Source organism: Artemia franciscana, chromosome 7 (genome assembly GCF_032884065.1).
Source record: "Artemia franciscana chromosome 7, ASM3288406v1, whole genome shotgun sequence".
NCBI lineage: Eukaryota > Metazoa > Arthropoda > Branchiopoda > Anostraca > Artemiidae > Artemia > Artemia franciscana.
In genome coordinates, this window is record NC_088869.1 from 44,038,965 (window position 1) to 44,054,110 (window position 15,146).

Sequence of the window (15,146 nt, forward strand, 5' to 3'; positions counted from 1 at the left end):
AACAAATATATTATCCAAGAACCAGGTTTCAGTAAAACGTAACTTACAAAGACACCATCTCAATTTAAGGAAGGGTTAAAAGCCAAGAATGTTCCTTCAGAGAGAGCAGGACAGCAAATGAAAAAAGAAAGTACCATGTCTCTTCACTCTTTTGAGAAAATACGTTCTGTTTGAAAAGTACTTGAAAGCCTTGAGACTTAGGAGAAAATCAAGGCGCCACTAGTCCTCTTTTACATGATCTTCATAACCACTTGTTATCTTCCACATCACCAACATAAATATTTCATAAGCATCCATACCTTCTTGTAGTTTATGTTATAAAACAATAATCTTATTTAATTAAATAAGAAATTCAATAATCTTATTTAATTTACATATTTTATATAATTTTGTGCACAACCAGGGCTGCCTCATATTTGACGCAAGATCTAAAATATCAAAGACGGATTATTTTTCTTCAGTCTACGAATATGTTTGAATAGTATCAATACTCCTGATAATTTTTTTTTTCTGAATTTCAGAAGTTTTTAAGTGGTAAAGTTGGCAGCTTTTGAAATCTGTTTCAAACACAAATAGCTAGCTATGGAGCTCAATTGAATAGAAGAACAATGAGTACTATCAGGGCCTAATACATCAAACTAATAGACCCATTGGAAGTAATAACCCAGAAGGGTACAATAATTGTCTTAACGTGCAATAATTTCTAGAATACAAATGGCAGCTATTCTTTGTCCCCGTTTATTAATCCCTCTTGCTGAAAGAGGAACTACAATCATTTATTTTAATTCTAGTATTCCCGCGCATGAATTTTCCAGTTTTTTTTTCCAGGTTACTACTTTCATATTTGTTTTTGTTATTCAACCTCCATGTCTTTGTCTTGCAGCGTGACAAGTGAGAAAAAAAGAAGTCAGATATCCATCATTTCATTTATCGACTCTAAATCTTAATGCCGTATCCGCTTTCCCCGGCGGTTGCGTGTATTTATAGTTTTTTGTAATTTAGTAGTTAATAAAGAGTTCATTATTCAATCATGTATGTGTGTACTGAGCAAAACTAAGTATTCTGCACTGTGGTACCTTTTGGAATAGGTCGTAAAAGTTCACAAGCGTTCCACCTGTATTATAATTACCATCTTTCAATTAAACTATTTCTTACGAATGTAAATAGACCGAATCTTAAATGTAAAAAATGTTGCTACTTAGTAGAATGCGCAAGATTTATTTAGAAAATTAGCTTAAATGAACTGACCTGTGAAATTTCTCAATATTTTTTAGAGTTCTTAACAATAGCATTTTACTGAAAACACAAAACCGATGCAAAAAACAAGACGTTCCCTTAGAAGCAGAAAATTCTAATAATAACCTGGCGAAATTCAAAGACTAATTTGTAAGACTTTCAACTGTCTTCCCTGACCATGATATCTGCAACCAGTATACAAATATAATTTTCTTAACAACTCAAGCGAGCTCAGTTTCCAGTAAAGCATTAATTTTTAGAATCAATTCTACGGATGTTAGGAAATGTCGAAGGTCAGTTTATTTGATCTACTTTTGTAGATATATCTTGTTGCTCGTTTTAATTTTTAGTTTGTTGAAAATTTCTACTTCGTTTGCTTCAATGTATTAATGTGATCTGTCACCCTACAGTCGCCTTATTATAGGGTCAGTCCAAAAAGAAACATCACGAGAAGGGAGGCTAGAGGTTAAATTAACCCCCCTTCCTCGTTCCATATTTACTTGAACATCCTCTCTCAAAGTATTTGAAAATTTGGCTTAGAAATGCACTTTGAGCCTTCAGGTACCCCCCCCCCGATCTATTGACCTTCTTCTATAATAGCCTGACCAAAACTGCAATTATACATCCCGGTAAAAAAAAATATGAAACCCTAAAATGAATTAATTCAGTTAAATGGAGCTTAAAATCTAACTCTATTAAATGTTTATTTTGTTCCCGCTGCACGTATCCTTAGGAACGAATGCTCCACCACGTGGTGTAAATTAGAGGCTGAATAAATATCTTTTTGATGCTCCTAAATTGATTGGATGTCTTGAAACTGTCACTCGATATCATTTTAGACCTACGGCATAAATTAGTGTTTCATGCCACAAAATTGGAGAACCGTCTCTTATCTGCGGCAGGATCTCTTTGGCTAGTTCAATAGAACACTAGAACCAATAACTACCTCCTGAATATAAGCCCCCTCAAGATTTTCTAAGATCACCGCTTCGATACAGTGACACCCGAGAAAGACAAAACAAGAAAAGAGAAATAAAAACCAATCCGTGACCATAATTCTCCCCCAGAAACAAATTACTGTAGACATGGAAACCCAGGAATATCATACAAAGCAACTGAATTTGAAATAAAACTACGAATAAAGCTGCGTTATCTGCAATACAAACTTACCAATATCCTCATTTCCATCTACTATACAACTCAATCTATTTCAAACTACAACTGATATATATGTGTCAAATTATGATCTATATATATACTTGCCCTCAAACCCGGGGCGTGGATGGTATCCGTAATATATAACGATAAATTATTCACCTTGCTGTGCCATTAATTGAGCTGTTTAAAGAATGGCAATTTCTTCAAGTAATTGAAATAGTTGGTCGGATAGCACGGGCCGTACCTTTAACACACTATTCAGGGTCCCTAAGTTGTTCGCTTTCGGCAAAACTGAGCTTGTAAATAGTTTTTTTTTTTTTAATTGGAAAAAAAGGATTTGGATGTATGTCTCAATTTATATAGATTTTAACTGGAGTATCGTGCAAACAAAAGCTCTTTATTCGGTATTAATTAAAAAATTAGTTTCTTTCAACTAATAATAAGAAGGGACATTAAAACTTAAAACGAACAGAAATCATTCCAATAAGTGAAAGGGGCTGCCCCCTCCTCAATACTCCGCTTTTTACGCTGCAGTTTTTAGTACTTTTAAAAATGCTTCTGATTCTAATTAAACAACCCTTGTGTTCCAGGAGTCGTTCTTGAAGAATTGTGACAAAAAGTCAGACTTTAGCGTAAAGAGTGGGGTATTGAGGAGGGAGAAGCCCCTTTCATAATAATTTCTTTTTGTTTTGAGTTTTAAAGTTGCTCCTTATTTTCAGTTGAAATTCAGTTTATTTATTGAACACAATGGTTCAGTCTAATGATTGGCTCTCGTTTTGATTCTGAAAAGGACGTGTCATGATTAGTTTGTAAACAAGTTCGATGTAAAATCATCTTGATAATTTCACATATGACGGTAGACTAGCTTTAAAATTTTTATTATAACTTGAACTTCTCTGTTGTATATAGAGAAGCTGCGGGAGCTTATTTGATTTTCATTTTGAATAATACTAAAATGTATTTCCTACAATTTAAGATTGTTTATTACTCACTATTGGTATTATAGCTGGTGAGACCGAAATGTTACCTTTTCAATCAGTCCAAATATTTCTGTATGCTGTTCAATGGCTTTGTGGTTATTAAAAAAGCATTTATTTTTATGCCTATGTTTTTAAGATAATTTTAATTGTATATTCTGGAATTTACTGATATCACAGCTGGTGTAAGACTATGAAAAGCTTTATAATTTAGTTTGTTGTTATCAGGCTACGTACTCATTTTAACTAATAAATCAACATTTTATTATACTTGGTTTTTGTGTTTTCAGTAAAGCGCTAGTTTTCAAAAATCCTACTGACACACGGAAATATAATTAGTTGGTTTATTTGTACTAGTTAAATTGGTATATGTCAGATAGACTGTGAATCAATAATTTTTTTTTGTTTTAAGTTTCAGCTTCACTATTTACTTCCTTAAAGAACTTGGTTTTTTAAATTAATCGGCATAAAAAGTGAATTATTTTGACGTATCTCTTGTTATCAAGATTGTTTTTATTACAGTCTGGGTTACTTTTGGGACGAGTCACTCCTTACTTCGGCTACAAAGTCTGTTACCACGAACTGTTTGATACAGGAAGAAAATGTAGATCAGAGAATCATGTGTAAATCAAAAAGGTTAGTCTCCAGCAATCAAAGAGGAATTGACCTTCCTGAGGAAGGGGGTAAAATGAGTGATTTTCAGCTTAATTGTTGTGTTTGAGTTATTTTTATTATCATTTTATTTGAATGTTTTTCTTAGAAGACTGAACAGTCAGAAGACTCCATCTAGACTCAGAAGACTGATTCAAGAGTAATGAACATAAACATGCAAACATAATTTAAAAAGATAAAAATTAAATCATTTCCCGACGCATTATTTAAAGCAGCACCTAATAAATTAGCCTCTATAAAACACAATAGCATGCAAAAATTAGGATACTTAGATCTTAAAACGCAAGGATTAGCCCCCCTCCCCCTCTCAGAGAATGCAGTTCAATTAACAGCCAAACTTTGTTACAAAAAGTATGAATCACTTAGATATATCTTTTATAATTCTTACGCTCTTTTTAGTTATTAAATAAAAAAAACAAGTTTTTTTAACAGAAAGTAAGGAGCGACATTAAAACTTAAACGAACAGAAATTACTCCGTATATGAAAGGGGCTTTTCCTCCTCAACACTCCACTCTTTACGAAAAAGTTTGACTCTTTCTCTTAACTCTACTTTTTAAAACAGTAAAAAACTTTAGCGTAAAGTGCGAGGCGTTGAGAAGGAAAAGCCCCTTTCATATATGGAGTAATTTCTGTTCATTTTAAGTTTTAATGTCGCTCCTTACTTTCTGTTAAAAAAAACTTGTTTTTTTTTAATTTAATTTTTGAACGTTTTTGAATTAATGGATGTTTTGATTTCAGCTCTCCACACATAAATAATTAAAACGAAATTTAGATATTATTTTTTTTTGGCTAAATGGCTTTTTCATAGTATTATTCGGAAGATTTTGAGGAAAAAGGAGCGGGGGAGGAGGCCTAGTTGCCCTCAAATTTTCTAATTACTTAAAAAGGCAACTAGAACTTATAATTTTTTACGAACATTTTCATTAGTAAAGAACTTACGTAACTTATGAATTAACTTACGTAGCGAACTTCTATATTCATATGTTTTTATTACGTATATGAGGGGGCTCACCCCCTCGTCAATACCTAGCTCTTTACACTAAAGCTTAAATTTTGTCCCAATTCCTTAAGAATGACCCCTGAATCACAAAGGCCGTAGAATAAATAGTTGAAATTACTAAAAATACTTTAGCGTAAAGAGCGAGGTATTACGAGGATTTGAACCCCTCACATGCTTAATAATTTCCGTTCATTTTAAGTTTTATGGCTACTCTTTACTTTCAGTTGAATTTTTTTTCCATATTTATTTTTTCATTGTTTTTTTTTAAAGTAATGCTAGAAAATCCTGCGCCCCCTTCATTGAAATTCTCTTCCCCCATGACAAATTCCCCAATGGAGAGATCCTCCCACGTAACCTCCCTCCCTCGAATTTTCCCCCTAAACCAAAAGATCCACCTGAAAACTTCTGTACACTTCCCAATAACCATTACTATATGTAAACACTGGTCAAAGTTTGTAACTTGCAGCCCCTCCCATGGGAACTGTGGGAGAGTAAATCGTCCCCAAAGACATAGTTATTAGATTTATCGACTATGGTGAATAAAATGGCTATCTCAGAATTTTAATCCGGTGACTTTGGGGAAAACAAGAGCGTGGTAGGGCCTTAGGTTCCCTCCAATTTTTTTGGTCACTTAAAAATGGCATTAGAACTTTTAATTCCCGTTAAAATGAGCCCTCTTACAACATTCTAGGACCACTGGGTCGATACGATCACCCCTGGGAAAAAGAAAAAAACAAAACAAATAAGTAAGCACGGACATGTGATCGGTCTTTTGGCAATTAAATAAATAAAAAAAAAAACAAGTTTCTTCAACTGAAAGTAAGGAGCGACATTAAAACTTAAAACGAACAGAAATTACTTCGTATATGAAAGGGAATGCTTCCTCATCAACACCCCGCTCTTTACGCTAAAGTTTGACTCTTTCTCTCAACTGTTCTTTTTAAAACAGTAAAAAACTTCAGCTTAAAGAGCGGGGCGTTGATGAGGAAGCAGCCCCTTTCATATACGAAGTAATTTCTGTTCGTTTTAAGTTTTAATGTCGCTCCTTACTTTCAGTTGAAAAAAACATGTTTTTTTTATTTAATTTCTGAACGTTTTTGAATCAATGCATGTTTTGATTTTGGCTCTTTGCAGAGAAATAATTAAAACGAAATTTGCATATTTTTTTATTTTGGCTAAATGGCTTTCTCATAATTTTGATCGAATGATTTTGAGAACCAAAATTTTTTGGTTAATTAAAAAGGCAACTAGAACTTTTAATTTTTTACGAATCTTTTTATTAGTAAAATATATATGTAACTTATAAACTAGCTTACGTAAAGAATTTTTTATTCTCATGTTTTTATTACACATATGAGAGGGTTCGCCCCCTCGTCATTACCTCTCTCTTTACACTAAATCTTAAATTTTGTCCCAATTCATTAAGAATGACCCCTGAATCACAAAAGCCGTAGAGTAAATAGTTGACATCACTAAAAATACTTTAGCGTAAAGAGCGAGGTATTAGGAGGATGTGAGCCCCTCATATGGGTAATAATTTCTGTTCGTTTTAAGTTTTAATGCTGCTCCTTACTTCCAGCTGAAATAAACTTTTTCATATTTATTTTTTCATTGTTTTTTTTTTTAAATAATGCTAGTAAATCCTGCGCTCCCTTCATGGAAATTTTCTTCCCCCATGACAAATTCCTCGATGGAAAGTTTCCCCAGTATATCCCCCACTTCTCAACCCCTCCCCCAACCAAAAAATCCTCCTGAAAACACCTCTACACTTCCCAATAACCATTACTATATGTAAGCACTGGTCAAAGTTTGTAAATTGTAGCCCCTCCCACGGGGACTGTGGAGGAGTAAGTCGTTTCCAAAGACATAGTTATAAGGTTTTTTGACTACACTGAATAAAATGGCTATCTCAGAATTTTGATCCGTTGACTTTGGTAAAATAATTAGCGTGGGAGGGGGCCTAGGTGCCCTCCAATTTTTTTGGTCACTTATAAAGGGCACTAGAACTTTTCATTTCCGTTAGAATGAGCCCTCTCGCAACATTCTCGGACAACTGGGTCGATACGATCACCCCTGGGAAAAAGAAAAAAAAAACAAACAAACAAATAAACACGCATCCGTGATCTGCCTTCTGGCAAAAAATACAAAATTCCACATTTTTGTAGATAGGAGCGTGGGAGGGGGCCTAGATGCCCTCCAATTTTTTTGGTCACTTGAAAAGGGCACTAGAACTTTTCATTTCCGTTAGAATGAGCCCTCTTGCGACATTCTAGGACCACTTGGTCGATACGATGACCCCTGGGGAAAAGAAAAAAAAAAAAAAACAAACAAACAAATAAACACGCACCCGTGATTTGTCTTCTGGCAAAAAATACAAAATTCCACCTTTTTGTAGATAGGAGCTTGAAACTTCTACAGTAGGGTTCTCTGATACGCTGAATCTGATGGTGTAATTTTGGTTAAGATTCTATTACTTTTAGGGGTTTTTTCCCCATTTTCTAAAATAACACACATTTTCTCAGGCTCGTAACTTTTGGTGCGTAAGACTAAACTTGATAAAACTTATATATTTAAAATCCAAATTTTGGTTTCTATTGAGCCGGGTTGCTGCTTACTACAGTTCGTTACCACGAACTGTTTGATAAAAAAAACTAGTTTTTTTTTATCTGAAAGTAAGGAGCAACATTAAATCTTAAAACGAACAGAAATTATTCCGTATAGTAAAGGGGTTGTCCCCTCTTCAACACCTCACTCTTTACGCTAAAGTTTGACTCTTTGTCACAACTCTACTTTTTAAAACCATAAAAAAAACTTTAGCGTAAAGAACGATTTGTTGAGGAGGGGACAACCCCTATACTATACGGAATAATTTTTGTTCGTTCTAAGTTTTAATGTCACTCCTTACTTTCAGTTAAAAAAACCTGTTTTTTTTATTTAATTCCTGAACGTTTTTGAATTAATGCGTGTTTTGATTTTGACTCTCCGCACATAAACAATTAAAACTAAATTCGCATATTAATTTTTTTGGCTAAATGGCCTTCTCATAGTTTTAGTCGGAAGATTTTTATGAAAAAAAGTAGCAGAGGAGGAGGCCTAGTTGCCCTCCAATTTTCTGATTACTTAAAAAGGCAACTAGAACTTTAATTTTTAGGAACGTTTTCATTAGTAAAAAATATACGTAACTTACGAACTGACTTACGTAGCGAACTTCTATATTCGTATGTTTTTATTACGTATATGATGGGGTTTACCCCATCGTCAATACCTCGCTCTTTACACTAAAGCTTAAATTTTGTCCCGATTCCTTAAGAATGATCCCTGAATCACAAAGGTCGTAGAATAAATAGTTGAAATTACTAAAAATACTTTAGCGTAAAGAGCGAGGTATTCCAAGGAGGTGAACCCCTCATATGAGTAATAATTTCTGTTCGTTTTAAGTTTTAATACTGCTTCTTACTTTCAGTTGAAAAAACTTTTCATATTTATTTTTATTATTTTTTTAAATAATGGTAGAAAATCCTGCGCCCCTTTCATTGAAATTCTTTTCCCCCATGACAAATTCCTCCATGGAAAGATCCTCCCACGTAACCCCCCTTCAACTTCTCCCCTCCCCCCAATCCAAAAAAATCCCTGTGACAATGTCTGTACACTTCCCATAACCGTTACTATATGTAAACACTAGTCGAAGTTTGTAACTTGCAGCCCCTCCCACGGGGACTGTGGGGGAGTAAGTCGGCTCCAAAGACATAGTTAATAGGTTTTTCGACTATGATGAATACAATGACTATCTCAGAATTTTGATTCGGTGACATTGGGGAAAAATGAGCGTGGGAGGGGGCCTAGGTGCCCTCCAATATCTTATCTTACAACAAACAAACAAAAAAACAAAAACAAAAAAATAAACACGCATCCGTGATCTGTCTTCTGGCAAAATATGCAAAATTCCACATTTTTCTAGATAGGAGCTTGAAACTTCTATAATAAGGTTTTCTGATACGCTGAATCTGATGGTGTGATTTCTTCCTCCCTATTTTCTAAAATAAGGCAAATTTTCTCAGGCTCATAACTTTTAATGGATAATACTAAACTTGACGAAACTTATATATTTAAAGTCGGCATTAAAATGTAATTCTTTTGATGTAACTATTGGTATCAAAATGTCATTTTTTAGAGTTTCGGTTACTATTGAGCCGGGTCGCTCCTTACTACAGTTTGTTACCACGAACTGTTTGAAAAATACATATATCCACATTTTTGTAGATAGGAGCTTGAATCTTCTACATTAGGATTCTCTGATATTCTGAATGTGATGGTTTGATTTTCGTTAAGATTCTATGACTTTTAGGGGGTGTTTCCCTCTAATTTCTAAAATAAGGCCAATTTTCTCAGGCTCGTAACTTTTGATGGGTACGACTAAACTTAACGAAACTTATATTTTTAAAATCAGCATCAAAATGCGATTCTTTTGATGTAACTATTGGTATCAAAATTTTAGAGTTTCGGTTGCTATTGAGCCGGGTCGCTCCGTACTACTGTTCGTTACCACGAACTGTTTGATTCATTTTGATTGGCTATATTCTATGCTACTTAAATTCAACCTACTCTTGAACTGTATAATCATCCGTGGAAAATCATCATGTAACCACTTATGGTAATTTCAATCTAATTGACTTTTAATAGTATACTATGTTTTTTAGGGTTTTAAATGACGCTGAGCCATTATGTAAATTGAGCAATTTTTCATTTTGAAGTTGAGTCACTGATTTGGCTTTACTCTATTTTGAGCTATGGAAGTATATCCAGTCTGAACTACAAAAGAAAAGTTTCAAAAGTAAAATAAGTCAAACCTATTTAGTTGCAAATTCTACGAGCATTTCTTTCAAAAACTGGTGGAGTCGGTGTCATATCCAGGTTTATATTTTTTTTTTTTGGGGGGGGGGCTACAAATAAATTTAAAAAACATAAACAATTTGCTTACAGTCATTTTTGTTACCATTTTACAAAGTGGACAAACATTTCGGAGGGAGGTGGATTCAAAACCCCAAACCACCACTCCCCCTGAATTTGGCCTTGTTTAGAGCCAAATTCAAGCTTTTTTTGGAAACATCGGTCGATATATTCCTGTTTTAGAGCATGCAACGGATGTCTGTTTAAAAAGTAACTTTAGTGGAAGAAAAGCTAATCTATAGTACAATCTCTTCCCAAAGCAATGGTAGGATTTGTAACATGAATAAATGTGGACAAAATAAATGTATTGCTCCTAAACCAGACAAAATAGTTACATTGTTGTGACTTAAATTTTATAGAGTAATAAACGAGATAAATGATATTTCATTTGAATGATACTGAAAGCCACTATTCTTGAAGATTGACCTGGATGCCTCTGGGTCAAACATTTTGACAGGAGAAGAGCAAAGAAAATTAATCTAGCTTTTATGATTTGAATTTTACCCATTGAACACTGTCCAGCCTGACGAATTGACTTCTTAACATATACTGTTTTCTACTTGCAATCGCTAAATGTAGTCGCCAATGATAGTGCGTATTGAGTTTCTATTGGAACCACAACGCACACAAAGAGGAGAGAGAATTCAGGTTCTTTTCCCAAGAATATCAAGACTTCTACCAGTTTTCCTGTGATTTCTTATATATTTCCCCACTTTTACCCATTGCTAATTCACCCACTTTCACGTGTTTTAAAAAAAATTCTTATCCCTCCCCCACCCCATCTCTGCAATGGTAAAACCTTGAAACAAATTCATGCTTAGATCCATGGTTGGAACCCTCAACAAAACGGACAGGTTTAAAAATGAAACATGTACAGGACATAAAACCATCGATTGGCGAATACGATTGTGGTATCACAAATTCTAAACCATAATCATGGTAAAAATAAAAAATAAAAAACGTAAAAAAACTTGAAGGCTTAGGGTTTTGTACAACGTGAAGCCATTATATAAACTGATTTCTTTTTCTTGCAGGCATATAATGTCAGCAAAATAATATTTTTTTTTATCTATTGTTTCCATGGCCACTGGGCATGAGAGGTGTGATTGTAAAAACTTTGAAGGTGGCTAATTCGACTGGAGATCGAAAATTCTAGTGTAACTGTCTTAATTATATAAACTATCCATTGTTCACTGATAGATTAGCCACTGATAAGATAAGGACGGTCATGTTTGGCTAGTGCTGTCTAATCAACTAGGAGTTCTTAGGGATCGTTCCCTAGTGCCCTTTTTTAAAGATGAATGTAATTTTAGAGCAATAAATCCGTCCGAGGCTATAGCTCAGTACTAAATACCCCTGCAGCCCCGTAAAAAACCTAATAAAATTATTGAGACTGCTTGACCTCATGACATGACCCCACAGACCCTGGGGCATGGGCCGTAAAAATACAAATTGCCCATTGTTTATTCATTTGTTCCAAATTGAGAAATAAATAATAAGAACAAGATTTTTATGCAGAAAGTAAGGACCAACATAAAAACTTAAACCGAACAGATTAAACCGTATAGGAAGGGGGCTGCCTCTCCCTCAGACCTTGTGCTTTAATAAGTTACAGTTTGAATTTATGTCAAAATCCAGTAAGAAAGACTGCTCAAAGACAAGGGCCGTGAATTTGAACTAACAGTATTTTTTAAGAGCTTTATGATATAACGTAAGTTATATCTGCGTATAATGCAAGGATCAAGGAAAAGGTAGCCCCCTTCTACAAGGAATATTTTCTGATTATTTTAAGTTTTAAATATTGCTTCTTACTTTCAACTGAAAAAATTAATTTTATTTCTGACCTTGTTTCAATTAATGCCAGAAAATCTGCCCCATCTTTCCACAGAAAATCCCCCGACGGACAATTACTCTATGGAAAGCTTTTCCCGTGTAAAATACAGCCCCCCTTCGTAAAATTACCCCCAAACAATTCCATCCTTGCTGAAAATAGCCCCTGGTAAATTTTCTGCGGCTGATTTCGCCTGGAAAATTACCCTTCGCCGACTTCCATTTGAAAAAAAAGACTTTGTTTTTACTTAATTTCTGACTGTTTTTCAAATCCTGCTTGAAATCCTCCTCTCAGTAGAAATTTTTTTACGAAACTCCTCCCTCCTAGTGGAAACTTTCTCTTGCTGAAAACCCCCATCTTATTGGGAAATCACCCAGATAAATCTAACATCGCTGAAAATTTTCCCCGGACAATGCCCTCGGAACATCTCCACATGTGAACTTGATTCGCCAAAGAGAAATTAAGGCAAATAAAGAGGATTTGGCATAGGAATTCAGGCAAAATCCCACTGTGTAAGACTTCCCTTGGAAAATTTATCCCCAGAAACTTCCCTCCTCATGGAGATTTCTACCCGTGGAAAACAATCCTTCCCCACCTGCAGATAATCCCCCCTTCAAAAAATATCTGTATTCATCCTAATAACAAATACTCTATGCAAATAGTTGGAGGGAGGAGTTTCGTAAAAAATTTCTACTGAGAGGAGGATTTCAAGCAGGATTTGAAAAACAGTCAGAAATTAAGTAAAAACAAAGTCTTTTTTTTTCAAATGGAAGTCGGCGAAGGGTAATTTTCCAGGCGAAATCAGCAGCAGAAAATTTGCCAGGGGCAATTTTCAGCAAGGATGGAATTGTTTGGGGGTAATTTTACGAAGGGGGGCTGTGACGCTCGTTAGCGATTGTCTAATCAGATAAGTTCGCTTAAGGATCGTTTGCTAGACCAAAATTCCAAGAGTTTCCCGTTTGTATACTATGGAAACTTCAGTGCAGACCTGAGTCACTCATTGTAGGAAATATGATAAATTTATTGGAAATGAACTAGAAAAGAACAAGAAATGTGTGACAATTTGGAAGGGAAGGAAGATATATTTTGCGAAAAAGAACTAGAGACAGTAACAAAAAGGTTAGAAAATAGGCTCCGGGTACTGAAAGTGTGAAAGGGAGCTTTTAAAATACTATGGTTTCAAAGTCAGATACAACTTACTAAGATTATGAATAGGATATCTGAAAAATGGGAAGTACCTAGGAATTTCAGGATAACTCTAATTAAACCCCTTCATAAGGAAGGGGATAAGAGTGAATGTGGAGGCATTAGTTTGGTTTCTGTTGGAGGCGTATTATCAAGAATCAACAATCATTTAATATAAATATCTATCGTAGTTACAGTTAGTGCCGCAAATAATTTACGCTAAATTTTACATCATAGTAAACACTAAGTACGATTTATCATACAAGTAAAAAAGGAACGAATGAATTACCGAAGCGATTGATTCTGCTGTGTACTGGTTTAAGCTTGTTCTTATGGCGTGTGTTTCGATTGACTACAGCGGCAAGGGGTAGTAGAGAACGGAGTTTATCATTCAAAACCATGGAGTGTCCAAACTTACTCAACAGATGGTGCCTGCCTTCTTTAAGGGTGGAGATTTGTTGAGCTGTGAGAGCAAACCCGTAAATGGCATACTTGGTTCCTAAGATTATTTTAAAGACTCTTTTTTGCGCACTGTTTCTATTTCGTCGTTGAGGAAATGTAATGTTATACACTCGTGGTTTCCAAACTGGGCATGCGTATTCATGCAAAGGGCATACATAACATGTGTAAGCGAGTATTAATTGATACAAAGGAAACTGGAGTCGACTCAATGCTGTTAAGGATCAATGCACGTTGTTGCCCTTTCTTACAAGGTTCCTCACGTGTGGGTTAAATGAACAATCGCCAGTAAACACCACAACAAGGAAAACTACAGTCCAATTGATAGGGTATCAGGGCTTAGGACAAGCAACTTCCCTTTTCAGAGGATTGAAGTGTATCACTTTGGCCTTATTAACGTTCAAAGCCCATTGGGACTGCAGTGATCTTTGAAATTGTCTTTTAGGTCACTATTGAACTGGGGGATTATTTGGGAGCTTTCAGTGAGCCTGTATTCCAAAAGGGCAGATAAATCATCCACAAATTTGAATCTTTTGCCAGTGTTTGACGTAAGATATAGTTCATGACAACTAAAAAACAAGAGGGCTGCAAGTTAAGTACCTTGTGGAGTGCCACATGTTTATTTCTGCCCACTCAGAGACAAGATCCCCGGGAAAAGTGCATAGACGCACTGATATCAATGTCTCGGGAAGTCTACTATGATCAGTAGAATGTTTTTTCTTAGCGTCCATCCGTGTCAGATTCTGCAAAGCTGTGATGTGGTGTATTGAATTGAACACCTTACAATAAGTTCCCTCTCATGATAATAATGAAGAAATGCCTGAATTAATCAAACACATTCAGTCCTTAGTTTTATACGATATTATAAATATGTCCTCGATTCAGACGATATAAGAGCTTTAGTGAATGTTTTGTCTTGTAGGGAATACCAGATAGATATATTAATTAGTGTTGTGTAAAAAGAAAAATTGCTGCGGTTTAAGTAGGAAATGAGGTTAGTAGCTGTTTTTGGTACTGAATAAGGAGTTAAGCGGTGGTGTGTTCTATACCCTTTATAAGGATTGTTTCGATGGACCTCAACTGGACTAAGTACGGCTGTGTTCTATCCCCGTTCATAAGGATTATTTTGATGGATTTCAATAGGAAGGGCTACGAGGATACGCATCCCCTTTTTAACTTGAGTTTTAGAGTTAGATTAAGGGTCAAATCCAATTTCGACTACTGTTTTTCCTTTGTACTTTAAAAGTTAATTTTTTTTGTTTGGATTAATTTTTTCAAATCGTATGGCAATTTTTAAACAGGTTTTTGTGAACATGATATTAAACAGTTTTTAGTTAACAAATCTTTCATTAACAAATACTTTAATAAGCAGTGTTTGTCGAAAAATCCGAATTGCTAAAAGTGCTGTTTAAATCCGGCAAGGCTGTTTTTTGCTTGTAGATCAATATTCTGAATTGACATAATAATTGAATTCAATGTAATCTCATGAACTTTGTTTACTTTCTTCAGAAAAAAGTGGGAATCCAGTCTATATATTTTTCTCTTTCAGACTAGATATTTGGAATTCATGATTTTAATAGCGCCATTTTTAGATCAAGCTGGTAAATACAATGACTCAAACAACTGAATCTTCACTGTTTGTGTTGTGACCTTTGTGTAAGATTTTGAAAAATACCATTT

At 34.9% G+C, this 15,146-nt stretch overlaps 1 protein-coding gene across 1 annotated transcript in view; it reads right to left on the minus strand.

Annotated features, from left to right (window-relative positions):
* Positions 1-15,146, minus strand: part of LOC136029701 (uncharacterized) — a 95,609-nt gene that overhangs the window by 13,875 nt on the left and 66,588 nt on the right. The window contains exon 5 of the mRNA XM_065708205.1: positions 2,407-2,424. Within this exon, the coding sequence (XP_065564277.1) occupies positions 2,407-2,424 (18 nt within the window). The remainder of the gene's footprint in view (positions 1-2,406; positions 2,425-15,146) is intronic.